The sequence below is a fragment of the Enoplosus armatus genome, chromosome 19 (assembly GCF_043641665.1).
Source record: "Enoplosus armatus isolate fEnoArm2 chromosome 19, fEnoArm2.hap1, whole genome shotgun sequence".
Taxonomy (NCBI): domain Eukaryota; kingdom Metazoa; phylum Chordata; class Actinopteri; order Centrarchiformes; family Enoplosidae; genus Enoplosus; species Enoplosus armatus.
In genome coordinates this window covers 16,523,946-16,541,383 of record NC_092198.1, presented here as the reverse complement: position 1 = coordinate 16,541,383, position 17,438 = coordinate 16,523,946, and the positions used below count along the sequence as shown (strand labels likewise).

At 39.7% G+C, this 17,438-nt stretch overlaps 1 protein-coding gene across 2 annotated transcripts in view; it reads right to left on the bottom strand.

Moving 5' to 3' along the window:
• Positions 1–17,438, bottom strand: part of rngtt (RNA guanylyltransferase and 5'-phosphatase) — a 72,968-nt gene that overhangs the window by 29,290 nt on the left and 26,240 nt on the right. For both annotated transcript variants that reach the window (XM_070925820.1, XM_070925821.1), the window contains exon 11: positions 9,396–9,560. In XM_070925820.1, the coding sequence (XP_070781921.1) occupies positions 9,396–9,560 (165 nt within the window). The remainder of the gene's footprint in view (positions 1–9,395; positions 9,561–17,438) is intronic.

The window sequence follows — 17,438 nt, the reverse complement described above, 5'->3', positions numbered from 1 at the left end:
CAAAGCTTGACAATCATGCTGACATGGAGAAGGCAGATAGCCAGACTAAAAAGAACTGGGGCCTTTATGAGGGAACGGCATGTAGGCGGTAAGATCTGGGAGTTCCATTTCAGTTCTCTTGCCATCTTAGCACACCCACCCACCACCTCCGTCGAGCACAGTGAACCTTGGATGGAGAGATGAGCAGAAAGAAGACTTCCACTCACACATCCTCCTACAGTAAGGAAGTTCCTTGGAGCGATAACGCGGAGAGGGGGCAGTGAACCTGCTTTCATGGTAAAACCTTTTTAGGAAGGAAACACAAAGTTGTGCCCGATACAGTAGGGTTTGTGTGGGCGGAGGTGAACCACACAGCCCCATTAAGAGATCAAGCTTTCACTGCACACTCCAGGGTAGAGACTGGACAATGGAATCGCTTAGGGAGACAAATCAACCACTAACACGCTAAACAATGTCTCTCTCCCCTCGAGAGAGAAAATGTACAGGTGATGGAGGACTGTTTTCCTCTCCAGTGATTCATGTTTGGGCTCATTTCACAAAAGGACACAATGATGAATGAGGTCTGGCTTGGTGTTAGCTGGATAGCATCGAAATGACATGAAGTATGCCATTCACCTCTATAGAAAGCCAATCAAACAGAAAAATGTCTTGCCATCAGTTCTAGTTGTCTCTTAATCATACCTCTATGCACAATAGATCAGGAACAGTAAAATAAAGACATGCAAGTAAAATATCATAAAAGATATTGTAAAATATCCTCTGGAACCAGAGATTATTTGCCATTTTTGCTTTGCTTACAATTTATCGATTATCAAAAGTTTTGCAGAATATTTTTCTTCATATTAACATATCGACTGATCGTTTCTAGTCAGATCACTGACAGTGAAATGGCCCCATCGAAAGACTCCTAACAGTGAATGCACCCCAGAGAAACAAATTAGCAAAATCCACCTGTCAGCTAAGGAAAAGAAGCAAATCAATTAAATACATTCGGAGTCTGTACTTATCTTCGTCAGTTCCTATTATTTTGTGAAGCTAGTATTGAATTTATATAATAGGCATCCATCGGACGGATTTTTGTGGGCCGTGGTTTCTAAAGTCAGTTTGTCTTGTTTTGTCTTTACAGCTTTTAAGGTTTCCAGAGATTAACAGAACATTTCAGACTGTGTTATCTTTTAGGTTTTGCTGCAACAAAGCATCCCAGGTGGGGGAATTATAGTTCTGAACTTGACCTTGACTTTGACTGACCATTTCCTAGTGTGGTTTAGAATAACAGATTGTATTGGCTAGACCACAATGGCTCCACTGGAATACAAAATGAGCTGAAAAGAGAGGAATGCAGAATAGGTTTTCTACTCATTTCTACTCAAGGTGCCATCCACGGGGCTAACACCAAGGTGACAGTAAACCAAGAGGCAGTAGAGGTTTTCTAATAATCTCTCTATTCAACAATGTACAATTAACAAAGCCAAATGAACGACTGCAACCACCACAACAGGTGTAAGTGACAAAAATACAGCAATGTGCAAAAATATCCCACTGTGAGTGACGAATCCATTTCTGTAAGCCAACTGCTTGGCTAAAGTCAGCGTAAAAATCGTATCATAAAAAATAAACATGATTAACAAAACTTAAATTAGCTAGTGGTTTAAAACTTTAAATAACTGAGAAATTAGCACGCAGTAAATACAAAGTACAGGAAGTATGTTCTTAAAAGTAATAAGCAATACGTGAGATGTGGAAGAGGTTGAAGTTTTGTAAAGCAGAGTATTGGTATCATGTCTGTAAAATATTTCCACACCTTATGGTTTATTAATATCCCGGTGCAAGAAGGACAAAGCTGCATGTGCTCATTAAATTTCACCGCGATTTCACCAGCTCTTCCTCAGCACACCTGGACTGATATTATGCACTTTCCATTCCTGAAGCCTTTTGTGTTTTCCTGCTGTCTGCTCATCCTCATTGCTCTGAGGAGGTTTAGGTGCGGGGGCTGAATCAAAGGCGGAGAGGATGGATTGATATTCCAGTCAGACCACAGGGCTGTTGCTGAAGGCTCCTTTCAAGCCTAATGTGAATAGGCCAGTGTGCAGTTCCCTATTAAACGAAAAGCCCACATCAGAGGGCAGGGCTGCTAAACCACTGGCTGGCCCGGAGTCAAACAAGGTTACGCAGTCTGGAGAAGTTAAATGTCTTTGAACGTCTTATCTTTTTGATGGATACTGGTCGTTTCATAAAAATCGTGATCAAGATTAAATTTTACACATTCATTTGTCGTGACAGGGAAACAGAGACATTCACCCTGTGAAGATTAAACCAGTAAGAGATGGCATAAAACAAGAACAGGCAGGGATAGTGAGGAATATCAGGGCACAGCATGAAATTTAATTGTGGTATGAAAAGAGCCTGTGGCGAACTGGATAGGCATCTTGATGAGTGGCTAGCATGAACTATTATTATTATTATTATTATTAATATTATTAGGAAATTTGAAAAAAGTTATTTCAAGATGAAATTTATAATCTGAGCTGAGGCCCAGGGACACAGCGAGAGTTTACAGGCCAATTTTTAATTCTGTAACTTCAAATTCGGTTTCGGGATTGTCCATTTCTATATCCGTTTGTCACAAGAAAGTGTCAAAGGTTATTGTCGGTGGTTAAGTTCCTAAGTAAGTTAGTAAAAGTTACAAAAGCAGTCTAAAAAGCCTGTTTTTGGGATGAGTAGATGCATAATGATAGCTCATTGGCAAGAGTAACTCGGTGTTAGGTGATGGGTGTGAATTGAGTTGAATGAGAAGTTTCTATTCTCCACTACTACAGCTTCTTTACCAAGTAGATGCCTGAAATAACAATATCAAATATGGAAAATAGAGCTGCAAGTAACGATTATGTTCATTAGAGATTACAGATTATTTTCTCAATTAATTAGTTAATCGTCTGGTCTGTAGAATGTCAGCAAATAGGAATAAAATGCCCATCACACGTTTCCAGAGCCCAAGGTGATGTCAAGAAATATTCATATTTGAGAAGCTGGATCATGCGCATTTTTGCTTTTTCCAACAATCGACGAATCAATTAATGGACTAATCATTTTAGCTCTAGAGGGAAAAAAAGATATTTTCCAGGATAATAGAAAGACAATGACTGTGTACTGTAGTATTTTATTTGAATGCTTTTGTTAAGGGGTTTTAAATCAAGTGTTTAAGCACATTAGATGGGGGGAAAAAAATGAGAAAGCCTCAGAAGTTGGCTGGACAGAATAGTAAAAACGGACAATCATATGGATAATGTCGAACAAGTAAACCAGTGGTCAGTGCAAGTCTGTGCTGAAGCTACACCACTGCCAGTTAGACACATCACCGCCCTGTCTCCAGGAGACAAAAGATAAACTGACAACCACAAACGCACAGCAGTGCCGAGCACAGCCCACACACTCAGACACATTCATGCAGACAGCAGACAGAGTCAGTGTGAAGAGGCAACAACCAGAAGGCTGCCCTTCACTGGACTCCAACAGCATGCTGCCGTATCTGTGCTGCTACAGTAAAAGAGGCTGACTGGGGTTAGCTGGATGTCAGACAGAAAACGTTTGACTTTGGTTTTGGAGGTGCACAAAAGAATTTGCTTCTAAAGGCTAGCTAAAACCACAAGCTTTAATGAAACAGTGATGGTCTATTACAATATAATAAATAATATAAATTAATATATATATATATACATACAGCGTATCCTTGTGTTTGTCCACGTTCAGAGTGGAAGCTAGTTAGCCTAACTTGCTAAATTCAACTTTTCAAGTGGAATAGAAACTTCACAGCACGATGTATCCTCCCAAATGTTACATTTTCTCAAACGATCGATAGCAAATGCTTTAGAGCTCCTAGAAAAAGGGTGTAAAACATATTCATGGAAAATATAGTGTGATGTTTTTACAGGTCGTACCACAGCTCTCAGTCACTCGGCCAACCACTGCGATTGGAAAAGCCCATTTAAAGCATTAAGCTTGGATACTGTTTGCAAAGTCCTGTCCGAAAAACAGTTTCATCCTTTTTTGTAAAATGGAAAAATACACACAACAGCTACGGTTTCATTGTAGCTTATGAGTTCCGTTTGACTGCACAGAGCACAGAAATTATCAAAATAAAAGTATTCTAGAAAGAAAATTGATGTGGATTTCTATTGTTATGGCAGCAGCTGTGCTGGTTATCTCAGAAGGGCTTCTTGTTGAGAGGGCTGGAGATCAAGGCTGTCATGACCTCACCATGGGTCAAACAGAAAAGGAAGACAGGAGAGCAGTCTGTGGAACTCAGAATAAACACAAAAGTCATACGAACATCTGAAGAAAGACACCTGTTGACCTGACCCAGAGGACACATGTTCCTTTCCTTGAGTACGTCGACTCGGAGCCTGGAAGGCACCAGGAGAGCAGGCAAGCAGAACAAATAAAATGAGCCGCTACAGCACATACTGCTCACCCGCTCTCCCTCTCTCTCTCTCTCTCTCCAGTGAATCTGACCTTTACTGTATAGATGTGCCTTGTATCATCAGATATTGCATAATGTCTTGGAGGCTTTGAAGAAAACTGAAACATTTCAAAGCAACAGAGGTAAACAAACATTAGTCATCGAGTCCATGTCGTGTGTTCTTCCAAGCAGCATAAGCCCTTATACAACAGTCAACATGTCTCCCTCTGTGAGTGGGTGCTGCAGCAGCAGCAGCAGCAGCAGCAGCAGCAGAGAGAGAGGGAGGATGCAGGTGATGTTTTGTTGCAGCTTGTTCTTGAACCTAACCGTGGAGGATGGGTGTATTACCAAGGCCAGAGGTGCAGGCTGATGAATGCTTTATTGCAGTGTATTTCATAAACTTGTAGGACTATGAGATATCAACTGTCTATCTTCCCCCGCCAAAGGATTCCCACATTTCTGCTGCTAATGAAATCAACTACTGTAGGTTTACAGGTCAATAAGGCAGATTTTATTTCACTAGTTCTGTCATCATCCAGAAAAAGGCTTATAACAATATTGTAAAGTGTCAGAAACACAGATAGGGGAAACTCTAAGCACCTATGACCTCTTAATTTGTATTTGAGCTGATACAGTGGGCGTGGTATCACCGCAAACTGACTCAGATTTAGCTTGATTTTTACTTTTGTTGAAGCACACACATAAAGGAGACAAAAGACAATGGGAGACCCAGGGTCTCCAACAGCTGAAGACTGAGCTGAAGAAGTCAGTGAGAAAGAGTTACTTATTTTTTTATCTAGCCGGGCCACTACAAACCCGCTCTGACAGGAAAAGCAAGACTCTTGATTCATGGATCTGGGTATAACAATAAGAGGACCACGAGAGGAGGACATTTACATTGACTCAAAGAGTGTTAATGACGGCTGGAGAGGAGGATGAGTCAGGAAAGGAAAAAGAGTCTTGTCATCGCAGTTATGTGGTTGGCTACAGTTACTCAATACACCGTCTCTGGTCAACATTTAGGCCTTCTACACAAGCAATTGTTTTCCTTGGACGAGAGTGATGATGGGGAACCTTGCTACAACCTAAGTTGCAGTGCACACTCTGACACCTCGTCTCTGCACTCAAAAATTGCGGTGACCTTTCAAAGTGCATCCATCCATTTACACCTTATCTAGAAACGTAAACATGGGGAGTGCGTATCTGGCTTTGCAGAGATAACCAACCAATATCTGGTTTAATTATACTTTTTTTTTTTTAATATGTATTGTTTGTCTTTGGAATTAATTTAAAAATTCTTGTATATACAGCGGATAACTCATATGAAGATGTGCTGATTGAAACCACACATTTGTTTTTATCATTTTGTTCATCAGTCCATAGGCAAATGTAGCACTTTTAAGGTAATACTCTTGCGAAGAAGCTGCAGCAGCAAAGTAGCTCTCAGTGCCAGATAAACAACGGCCCACAAAACAACAGCAGTGCTTTAATGCACATCAGCTATCGTGATTTCAGAAAATCTATTTCATTTCACTATTTACATTCTCAAAGAAGTCAATCCTTTGGGCCAATTTGTATTCAGTTCATACGCTAACGCTTAATCTCAGCCACTGTGATTAGGCTAGAACTCCATGAAAAGACTGCAATCTTACAAAAGTATCTAGATAACTACTTTTCAGGCCTCTATCCAAATTCAATCTCAGTTCAAAAGAAAAAAAAAAAAAAAAAGGTATTTCACGATAAGATCTACTCTCAGGTAAGAAACTCATTCTTTCACTTGAAGTCTTTCTCAGTCTCACCGCTATCTGGTCTCCTGGGAGGAGGTGGATGATGGACTGGAGTCATTTGGTGAAACCAGTCTCATTAGGGGAAACTTTATTCAGCTTAGGCCTCATTTCTTTAGAGATATGATAAATGAGCGAGGGATATTAGATATTCTGCAAAGGGCAAAGACAAATGAACACCATTTAATTTCCTTTTGTAATTTTAATGTCACCAAATTGTGACTTTATGTAATGTGGATACACCGTGAGTCACATTTCATTACTGTATGCTCTGCAAACGTTGGGCTTATTCAAACAGGGTCGACGAATGTTTCATGTTTCATCACTGAACTGAACTGAAAAAATGATTACTCCAATGTAAAATGTTTCCTGCTTTGGAGAACTATGAAGTTGGACAAATGTAACCATACTTTGTGGATATAACATCAGGGAATATATTGAAAAACATATGGAATCTAGACACTGTCTAAATGACAGTTTGACAGCAAGAGCAGATGATTGAAGTTCCTCCTATTTACCCAATAATAGTTTCAGCACTCAGGAGTTATAACTGTTGGGATTTATCATCGAGCTCATAAGAAAAGCCAATGTTACAAATAGTTGAGCTTGGCATATCCTGGACCGAAAACATGAAACCTATTAAAAACAAGCTGGATGAGTTTTTTGACTTGTTAAGCCCACTCTCTATGGAAATTGCAAATATCATCACCAGCTCTCGGTAGCCCCCAAACTGTAACACTCATTTCTATAATCCCAGGAGGGATTCTGCCTCATAAACAGATTTTCTATGGAAATTGCCAATTCTGTTGCCTTCAGTGGTCAAGAAAATGACCAGAAATCCCAGTCATTTCTGATTCCTTGAATGAAATACACAGATCTCTGCCAAATACACTTTTTGTGGAATTTACCAGTGTCCATAACCAGAAGAGAGAAATCTATATGCTGTAAATGCTAGCCATATAATGCTGTGTATATTGAATGTGCAGCATCAGCAAGCCCGAATCATATCACAAGTATTATACAAGTGCACTACATTGAGAACGCAAACTAATTTCCCTGTAGGAACACTTTGGTAAGTTGACACAGGAGCTTATTTGACAGTCAGTATACTTGCGTAAAGGCTTGTTCATAACAAAAAGGGAAACGTGTGCAGCATTACAATTACAGATATAGAGCTACTGTATATGTGCAGGGATTGGACATATAGTGCTGTCCTCAGAAATCATTCAGACATTTTCAGTTTTTTGTTTTAAGTCTGGACTCAAAATTGATTAATTTTTAGTACACTGTAGACAAAGACACACAATGAAACTGGTGCAAAAGGTTTGATGAACACCCTGTTCGAAAAGTTTGTACAGACAGGTAGGAAGGGTAAATCAGTCAAAGAAAGAAATAAAGTGAATACATTTACTGTCATACTTAAATGAGGCTATTATGTAGCTTCCAATCCCTATAACTGCTGACAGTAAAAACTATGTATGTACTGTAAATTATAAAAATCCATCAATGAAAGTAACAAAGATAAAGCATGTATTATTGCAACATAAGTACAAAAATAAACGTGCAACATGCAATTAATAGCAGGACAGGCACCACCAACTGAGTTTTGAAGAGCCATTAAATTCAGAATTATTTTCTACTCAACCTATATTTTGCCAGCTAAGTCCATTCAACTTACACAAGAGGGAAATTCCAAAAATATATTATCTGGTTGTCCCAATGTACAATTTCTGTAATACAAAAAGGGGTCTTTGTAAGATAATTGGACAAGTGGAGGAAGCAAAGAGAATAAATGTTCCCAATTGGTGGGAAATGGCGGCATGAATGTGTAAGTGTCTGAGATGAAAAACAGCCGCCTAGCAACAGACAAAAGCCATCATACAACTCCAGCCCGTTACTGAAATACCCCTAAAAGGAATTTCTGGTTGATATGCCATGAAGTGGAGGGCTGTGCAGCTATGAATTAATGAGCCAGATTCCAGTTCCCGTCTTTTAATGTCCCATACAACAGAGATATGACTGTATGGGGAGCAGATGGCCACTGCACAACACAATAGAGCAGTCAGAAACCAGACATAGTTCCAGTGACTTCATTTCTAGAGTATCTTCATCAACATACTCCACAAAGGGTGGCGGGTGATCTTTCATAAAGTTTCTTAGAGAGGGAGACAGCACAGGGTTAGACCAGAGGTAACCCAACTATTCATACTAAGAATTTTAAAAAGGGCAAAAACACCAAGATATCAAGTGTTGGCAGAGGAAGACATGTGACCACAACACAAGAAATGTCTAAAACTTCACCCCCTCTGTATACTTTGATCATCTGTGAATGTGCAGTGCCAAGGTTTCCGACTGATCTTGGCCCGAGCAAAACATCAAATTAATCGCGCTGTGACCTCCCACAGACCTGATATTTGGGCACAAGTGCAGGCCTTTGAGGAGGGCTGAACAGCTACTCAGAGGATAAAAGCTCCGCTGTCCTCAGCCTGTGAACAGCACAGTACTAAAACCTGAGGTGTGATCATTTACTTATTATGTTACAACTACAAGGAAAATGCATAAAAATATGATCGTCTGATCCAAAATAGTCACGAAAAAGTGGCAGAGTGAGCATCATGCATTTTACACGTATTCTTGGTATTATCAAGCAAAAATGACGTCCAACAAAGTAAGTCAAAACCCTGAGTTTTTATGGGCATGTCAAGGCCCCTGCCTTTTCCTGCCACCTCAGTGGCACACGGCAGCAACCACACACTATGTCTTGAGGCTGAGGCTGATCAGTCCCAATGGGTACAGGCCCAACTACCAGGCACTGGTTCCCTCCCTCAGACCTGACTCCCAGAAGGGGCCTGTTTCCCTATTCTGGGCGAGATTGTGCTTTCAATAAGACGCCGGTACATAGATGTCTTTCAATTGCTCACCAGGGACCAACTTGCCTTGCAAGACTCTACAAAGAACTGGAAAGTACAACTTCCAGGTAGGTAACTGGGACACTACTGACGCACAAGTTTTATTTGGAGGTATGTAAGAATTGGGGGTCATCTAGATCTGTATATCTTTGTGTGAAAAGCAGGAATGGGCTTTGACTGGGTAACATCTGTGAAAGAAAACGAGGGGAAAAAAGGTTGGAAAGAGAATGCCTTTGTGCACTTTACCTTGCGTGATGCATGAATGTCAAAGAAGGGCTTATTCCGGACACTGAAGGGCTCCTTGGTTTTGTCAATCTGTCCAGTCTTCATCTTTTCCATCCGGGGAGAAATTATCTCTTTTTCTATGCATAACAGCCGGATATTGAAATCACACTGGCCAACAGGCTGTCCCTGAAACACAAAAAACAAACACGGTCATCTCTTACTGTACCCTGGGAATGAATTAATTGAGACTGCTATGCAGATAAAAATCATTGTTATCAATATTAATACAATCAATAAACCAAAATAATACAGAAGAGTCTTTATTTAGACTCAATTGTGGAATTTCTCCAATATCAATTAAGAACATATAACGCGTATACATACTACATTACTATTTTGAGACAATTCATGGACTGAATGATTAATCTATTAGATCAAGCAAATAATCAACAGATGAATCAATAATGAAAATAATCACTAGTTGCATGCTTAACTAGCACTATAAAACCTTGGCGCACACAATAACGTCCTCGTAGCAAGTGACTAAGTCTCTTCATACAGCTCGTATTTATTGCTACACCATAGGTGAGCAGTATCCCGGTGCATACAGTAGGGATCTGGACAACAAGACCTTGACATCAGTTGAGCTCATGGGGATGTCAACGCCAAAGGTACACAGTACAGTGGAATCAGTCACTATGACAACAGCATCCTCCCATCATTGGCCAGCCACACACAGTTGTTCTAAACAGACGAGCACAACGACCTGAGCCATCACGGCCTCTCAAACAGACAGGGCCACTAAGGCAGGGCAAAGGTGTAACCCAACCTATCTGGCGGACGACTGTGACTGGCAGAACAAAACACAATAATAATAACAACAATACTTGAGTTCCTGCTCCTGGTTATTAATAAACAAGCTTGGGTGGAAGATTAGGACAGCCAAGTAGCAAATTTAACAAACATGACTGAATGACCACTTGAAAGTGTTAAATGGAGGCAGAGAAGTTGTGATCACCCTGGTACAGCACGGCCAATTGACAGTTACCACCGCACACATACAGTGTTTCCGTTGCTGAATTGACAAAGTGATTAAAAATAATGACTCACTTTTATCAGCACAAAAAAAGAAACTCGCCGAAAGAGGAAGAAAAATGAAAAGTGAGTTTTGAAAAGCTGCCAGATGGAAACAAACTAAATGTATGACAACAATTTGACATTTAATATTTCTCACAAGTTATCCAAGAAAGAAAAAAGGAACTCAGCAACCAAGCTGCCATTTCTTTTTTTGCCAAGAGACAGGGAAAAAATAATGATGACATTATGATGAGCAGAAAAACTTCCATATATCTCAAAATGCGTTTTCACAATTTCCAATCTATCTCCCAAACTGGATGTTTTCTTGACCAGTAAATAGGCAAAACTTTGCCCCTTTTTAAAACAGCCCATGAACATTTTCAAACAACTGACCCATGTCTTCCACGGTTTACCATAAACTTAATTGTCAGTTGATTAATTTTAATAATTTGATTAATAATTAACAGTTTTTCGCTGTTTTTATGGGTTTAGTTTTAAGAAGACTCTTATTTCTATAGAAAATGTATCCTCGTGTTATATTATTCTATTATTTATTCCCAAATGTTATACTTGCTGTATGTATATACTTTTACATATAATGTTCACTCTACAAACTGTGCCTGTTATAATTTCCCTCTGACAGGTGTCGTCTTCTTGTTTTGTACGACCAACAGTACAAAACCCAAAGATATTCAGTTTGCTGTCATAGAAAACAGAGAAATGCATAAAATCCTCACATTTAAGAAGCTGGAACCAGCAAATATTTTGGATTTTGGTAAAAAAAAAAAAAATTACTGAAACGATTATTCAGTTAAGAAAATAGTTGCAGATCAATTGATCAACTAATTGATTAACTGTTGCAGCTCTACTCTAAAGCTGTGTGTATAACACTGGAAGGGGTATCAGACAAAGCTTTGGTCAACCTTTGGCTTCTCTTGCAACATTTTTCTGTCTACAGTAAACAAAGTGAAATTGTTTGCTCTTTTTACCCTTTTGAAAAACATGTTCAAATAAAATAAAACCCAAAAAATATATGGTAAAACATTTACACCTTTACTGTTCCTACACAAGCGGGTTATGGATCAATATTCCCTGATCTATATCGGGAGGCACTGAGCAGGAGGGTGTGACTGGGCGGCATTTGTATTCTGCTCTGTTACTGTTTGGTAAAGGCCACCAATCTTCTCAAGAGCTTTCTATGGAATTATTGTGCCATTTTTTCAAAGTGGTTGAGGAGGTGGATGGCCAATAATTAGTTAAGATTAGATGCAATTACTACACTGTACTGTCTTGTGAGTCACACGGATATTCAGCAAAAAATAAGTATGCAGTCTTATGTAAGCAAGTACAATGCCAAGCCGTGTGAAAAACAAAAAAACATATCTTCAACCAATTACTTTCCATATACAACCACAAAAAACACGACTGTGCCTGCTGAGTGTAGTGACACTAGAATGTGTGAGAAAAAAAACGCTGCCATTGCTGTTCCTAAGACGGTGTGAAGGATGAGAAGTTTGTTTTTTCATAAGGAGATTTTACTGAATTTTGAATTACACTGATTGTCTTTAAAATACAGAAACAATTTGAAAATGTAGCCATAAGTAGAAACAGAACGGCATTAAAATCAAGATTGTACAACAAGAAGCCTCAGGTCATGAGTCTTCAAATAAGATATAAAAACACAGTTTGGGAATTAACTCCAACTTAGAATTTAGATAATATCCAAATATTCTATCGTTCCAGATTGGATGGAATTCATAGGATTGTAAATTGAGTATCTTTGGGTTTTGGGCTTTTGGTTGGACAAAAACAAACAACCTGAAGACGTCAGCTCTGAGAAATGGTGATGGGCAATTTTCACAATTTTCTGGACAAAAAAAATGTAACTACTCAAGAAAACAATCAGCAGATTAAGTAAAAATGAAAATAATTGCTCCACTAAAATTAATTATTAAATCACTTGAGGAGATGCTGGTCCAGAATAGGTAAAAGGTAGATTAGATATTGGACTTCCTCAGGTGGCCTGATATGACTCCATTAGGATGCCCATGTTGCTCTATGTCTGCTGGATATGCAAGTAAGCAATTGTTTGCGAACACATTAGCCATAACAAATTGATAATCTGATTGATAATTTGTTGTAGAGTCTGTCTGACTTGCTTAATGCCACCGTAACAACTCTATAAGGACAAACTACAAATAAGGTCAAAGGCAAATTAAAGTTTGGAAAACGCTCATTCAGGCATTACTTTGAGGACTTGTTCTTCTAGGGTGACTGCAAAGACCACACATCTACTGTCTCCTGGAACAACAGCTGGTATCATGTCCCACACATTCTGCACCATCTGTCAGCTGTGTCATCAGGACAGAACAAGATGTAAGTGTGGATGATTCAAGGCATGTGCTGTCCACGCCTGTTCGACAGGAAAACACAGCAGATAAGAGTCTTGTTAATCCAACATTACTGGGAATAAAGATCAATTATATCTGTGAAATCATTGTGGTTCTTGAAAGCAATGTATCAAGATAGCTCACTGTCTGCGAGTACCATAAAATCTAACTTGTGGCTGCCCTTTTTATTTGTTTGTGCTGCTCCATTTCACTGTCATCACAGTGGCTTTGAGCCGGTATTTCAACGGAGCACAATGCACCATTTTTGATAAGCAACAGCAATAGATCAGGCTTGATATAACCAATATCAATCTATAATGAAATGCCTTGAAATGCTCTGATGCTGATACGCCTCAGGACACCTCTGCCTATATAGCCTCCAAATACTACACATGCACTGTAAAGCTAACCATTTTAATAATCGATTAATCGTTTCAGTAATTTCTTTTCAAGCACAAATGCCAAATATTCCCAAGTAAATTCTCACTTGTGAGAATGCTGCTTGTCTTTGTCTTATGTGATAGTAAACGGAATATCTAACAAGCAATGTGGAGAAGGCACCTTAGTCTTTAGGAAATTGTGACAATTTCCACTGTTTTCCAGTGTTTAAAAGACCAAACAGTTGTCAAAAAACATCATGGTTCCAGCTACTCGGATGTAAATATTTGTCGGTGTTCTTAGTTTTCTATGATAGTGAACTGAATATTTGTTTGTTGACTGTTGGTTTGACATAAGCCAACATTTTTAAACTAATCAATTAATCAAGAAAATAATCGGCTGATTAATCAATAATGAAAATAATTAGTTGCAGTCCTAGAAGTCTCAGTCAGTTCAGGAGAGAAACATATCCTTCAATCCAGTCAATCCAAACATAAATCCAACATTAGAGCTACCTGTAGTAAATAACAATAAATACGACAGTGGTTCTCCTCAACAGTTTATATGCAGTATTCTTAAAATATTACCAAATTAAACTTGATATTTTTCTACAGATGCATTCATTATAACTGGACAAAGAGTCAAAGATTGTATCAAGTCCAACAAGGTACAATTCAGTACATTACATAACCGCCTTTATGGGTAAATTGAACTGAGTGCATAAAGAATCTATATATAAACACACATTAAATGTTAAACACCAGAGAGTCGCAGAATCAGAAATAAAGCCTTCTCCAGCGTGAGCCTGGAGAGGCTGACGGATGAACTCAAGAACACAGCAAAAACAAAAGTATCTTACATAAAGCTGACAGTGCTGGGAATACTGTTGAAAGCTGTGTGACTGTCTGGGATCATTTGGAATAAATTACATTATACGCAGGTGACAAAATCAGTGTTGGGACCAGTCAACAGAAGCTTAAGCTTAATGTGCAGCTTCCCTTGGGATATTTCTGACAAAAATAGAGGCTTTTAGGCTGTTTTGGCCTAAAACTGTTTATAACTACACACTGTATCCTTTTTATCTGTTTGCATCATGGAGCCATAATGCACAACAACTATTTTGAGGCAATATCGAACCAGATTTGAAAAGATATATGATTTATTCCGTGAAGACTTTGCTCCAGTTGTCTTTTGTTATTGCTAGTATGTTGGTTATACTATAATCGGGAAGGGACATGTCATTCAAACTATGAATTCACCTCTCTGTTCCTTGTGGTGTTGAGCAGTCTGAATAAAGCAGCCTTCCTCTAAAGCAATAAAATCTTGTCATACATTTAAGGCTGTTCCAAAGACAGAATGCAGGTTCTTTCTAAAAATACTGAAATTTTTGATTCAAATCCCAACTAATGAGAGCAGATCTGAACCAGATCTTACCCCCAGGAGAGCCTCCATATTTTTCCACCATATTCCTAACATTATAAGCTGGGGTCTTAATTCTCTGGGCTCTGGCTTTGGAAGAGACTGGCAGGTCATAGGCCACAATTTATGACAATAGTCTATGTAGTTATACTGTAAGGGCCCCTGAAGCCTACTGTTCCTGCTCCTTTGAGTCACTTTAATACCAAGCTGGGCTTACCTCTAAGACAGAGTTCAAAAGCAGCATAAAAAATGCATATTACATATAGCAAAGAGCTGCCACATCACTGTTTCATCAGGGTTTAAGTCAGTGGTTCTTAAACTGGTGAGCGTAGAGCCACAGTAGGGGGGCTGTAGAGCCACTGCAGGGGGGTGTGGCTGTTGAGCAGACCTAAAGTTGCATGAATATGATTAATGTGGTGACATACACTAACAAAAGTGCTCTGATGCTAGCAAGGCTACTTTGCTAACATGAACCTTTTGTTCATTTCAATCGCCCGTCACTATTTTTATTTCAAATGCTGAATATATTGCATTACCCCTCTCTTACCCTCTAATGAAGCCAATAAAACAGCATGAAAAGGGATATAACAGTTTTTGGGTGTGCTGTGCTAAATAAAAGGCATGTGCAGCCAGTGGTAGGGGCTCTACACTAACTGTGGCCTATGTTGAATTTTCAGGCAGTTTAGTGATAAAATAGAGATCATTACTGCCCCCCTCAGCTACATTTTAGTACAATAATCTCCATACTAACCACCGTTTTCCTTCATGAATGTCCACATGTTCGACCAAATGCTCAACATGGAAATGAAGGTGGAGACTGATGTCATAATCACAGGCAAAATGCAGTTGAAAGACCCAGCAGAGTGGGCTGGATGCATTGTGATTTATGAGGAAATTATAGCGACTGAGGATAACTGTGAAGGTACTGTTAGCTACTAGTGGCTGTTGCTAGCTAGAGACCAATAAATCCCTAGCACCAGAACTAGTGTTCATCTATTGACTCGTACCTCGTCATTACCAACATAGCTGTTACCTATACAGTGGATGTTAATGTACAGCAGGAAGAGAAATTTCAAAAGGTACTCTAGATGACAGCAGACTGCTGGTGGGATGTGACTGCAGAGGAGCTACAGCGCGTCATCAGAATGATGCTGTCGTTGGCTTGAAAGGAATGAAGCAGCCCAGGGACTATTCTTAGGGTGGAAAACCCTGCGGAGCTACAGACTGTACCTGCAGACAAACTTCTCAAGCAGAAGTAAGTGGAGCTCATGTCAGTAAAGCAATACCTCTACAGATAAGGTTTCTGCGGTGAACGTTAACGGCATTCCTTTCTGCTCAGCTGTTAATCTGACTGAGCCAATTATCTCGTCTAATTCTGCACCTAAAGGCGAGATTATTCTTGGCAAGATGAAAGACAACGAGGTCAATCAAAGTGTCAGGACATAGACGTTGATGTCAAATGCAAAACCTCCACAGTTTTATTTCAAGATAATAGCTTTCTACAGCGACTTGAAAATTAAGGACAGATGTGTAATTGTTGTTGTGCTTTCATTCTTGTCAGTTCCCCCACAGTTGAGGAGCTGACAGTGACTGACAAGCAGTAGCAACTTTCCAGGAAGACAAAAAAAAAAGAAAGAGGCTTTTTATATACTTTGCAGCGAGAGCAGAAATAGAAAATTCACTTCATGTCTCGGGGTGACAGTCAGGGTCAATCAGTTACATTGCTGGAGAGGGTTAGCACTCGTCAGCACTCCCAACATAATGACACTCTGTAGGATGAAGAACATCAGTTGCCCTAACATGAACAGAACACTATATGCTGACATATCTCAAAAGTAAATAAACTCTGACCCTGACCACTCACAGCTATATTACCCAGCACAGCGAGAGGACACACACTTCTCATTTCACTCTAATCAAAAGAATCCCAATACTGTGCTTCACCCGACTTTCCAAACAAGTAAGGTGCCACGTTAGGCCATGGGCCTCGCAGGTGGTGTGCCCTCCCTCCTGCTGCATTTCCATCCTCAGTCTCAGGATGGAGCCTTAGTGCCAAGGTGCAGTCCACCACAGATAATGGAGAAGGCTAATAACGGCCAGCTAGGATCAATACAGCAGCGCTTTACTGGGGGGAGGAGGAGTCATGTGGAGCGGCTACGTTCCCCTCACCAATGGTGCCTTTATTGAGCCGCTTGCTTGTGGTGATCCTATGATCGATGGAGAAAAGGAGGCGACAGAGAAACATAATGGCCGATGTACGTTCCCCCCCCTGGCCCCCCTACCCTCACCACCCCCATCCCGAGGTATTCATCAAGTTTTTATACAGGAAGACAGCAGAGGCTCGCTAGGGGCAAACTGCAGGCTCATTTGTCTCTGTGCTTGCCATTAGCAGCACGCAGATCAGATGAAGGGATGAATTAATTTACAGTTTGGAAGAGTGTTAGCAATTAACAGCCTTGTAATGTTGTCCACAGGCTGTTCTCAAGAAAAATGGCAGATTCAAAATAATAAAAATAACAGAAGAAACATGCTATTACACATATATAAAAGCTAATTTTACATGAACAAATTCACTTCAACCCAATACAATGACTCTGACAATGTCAAAGGTTTGGATTAATATTCAATTAACTTTTTGATTTTAAGTGATTATGAAAAAATAGGTAAATGCAGCTCAACAAAACCATTTTCAGTGATAAAAGTCCAAAAACATAACTTATAAATATTCAGTGAGGGTCAGACACAGTTCAGCCCTGGTGTTGTGGTTAAGGTCAGGCTTTAGTGAAGCCCAGTGCGTGAT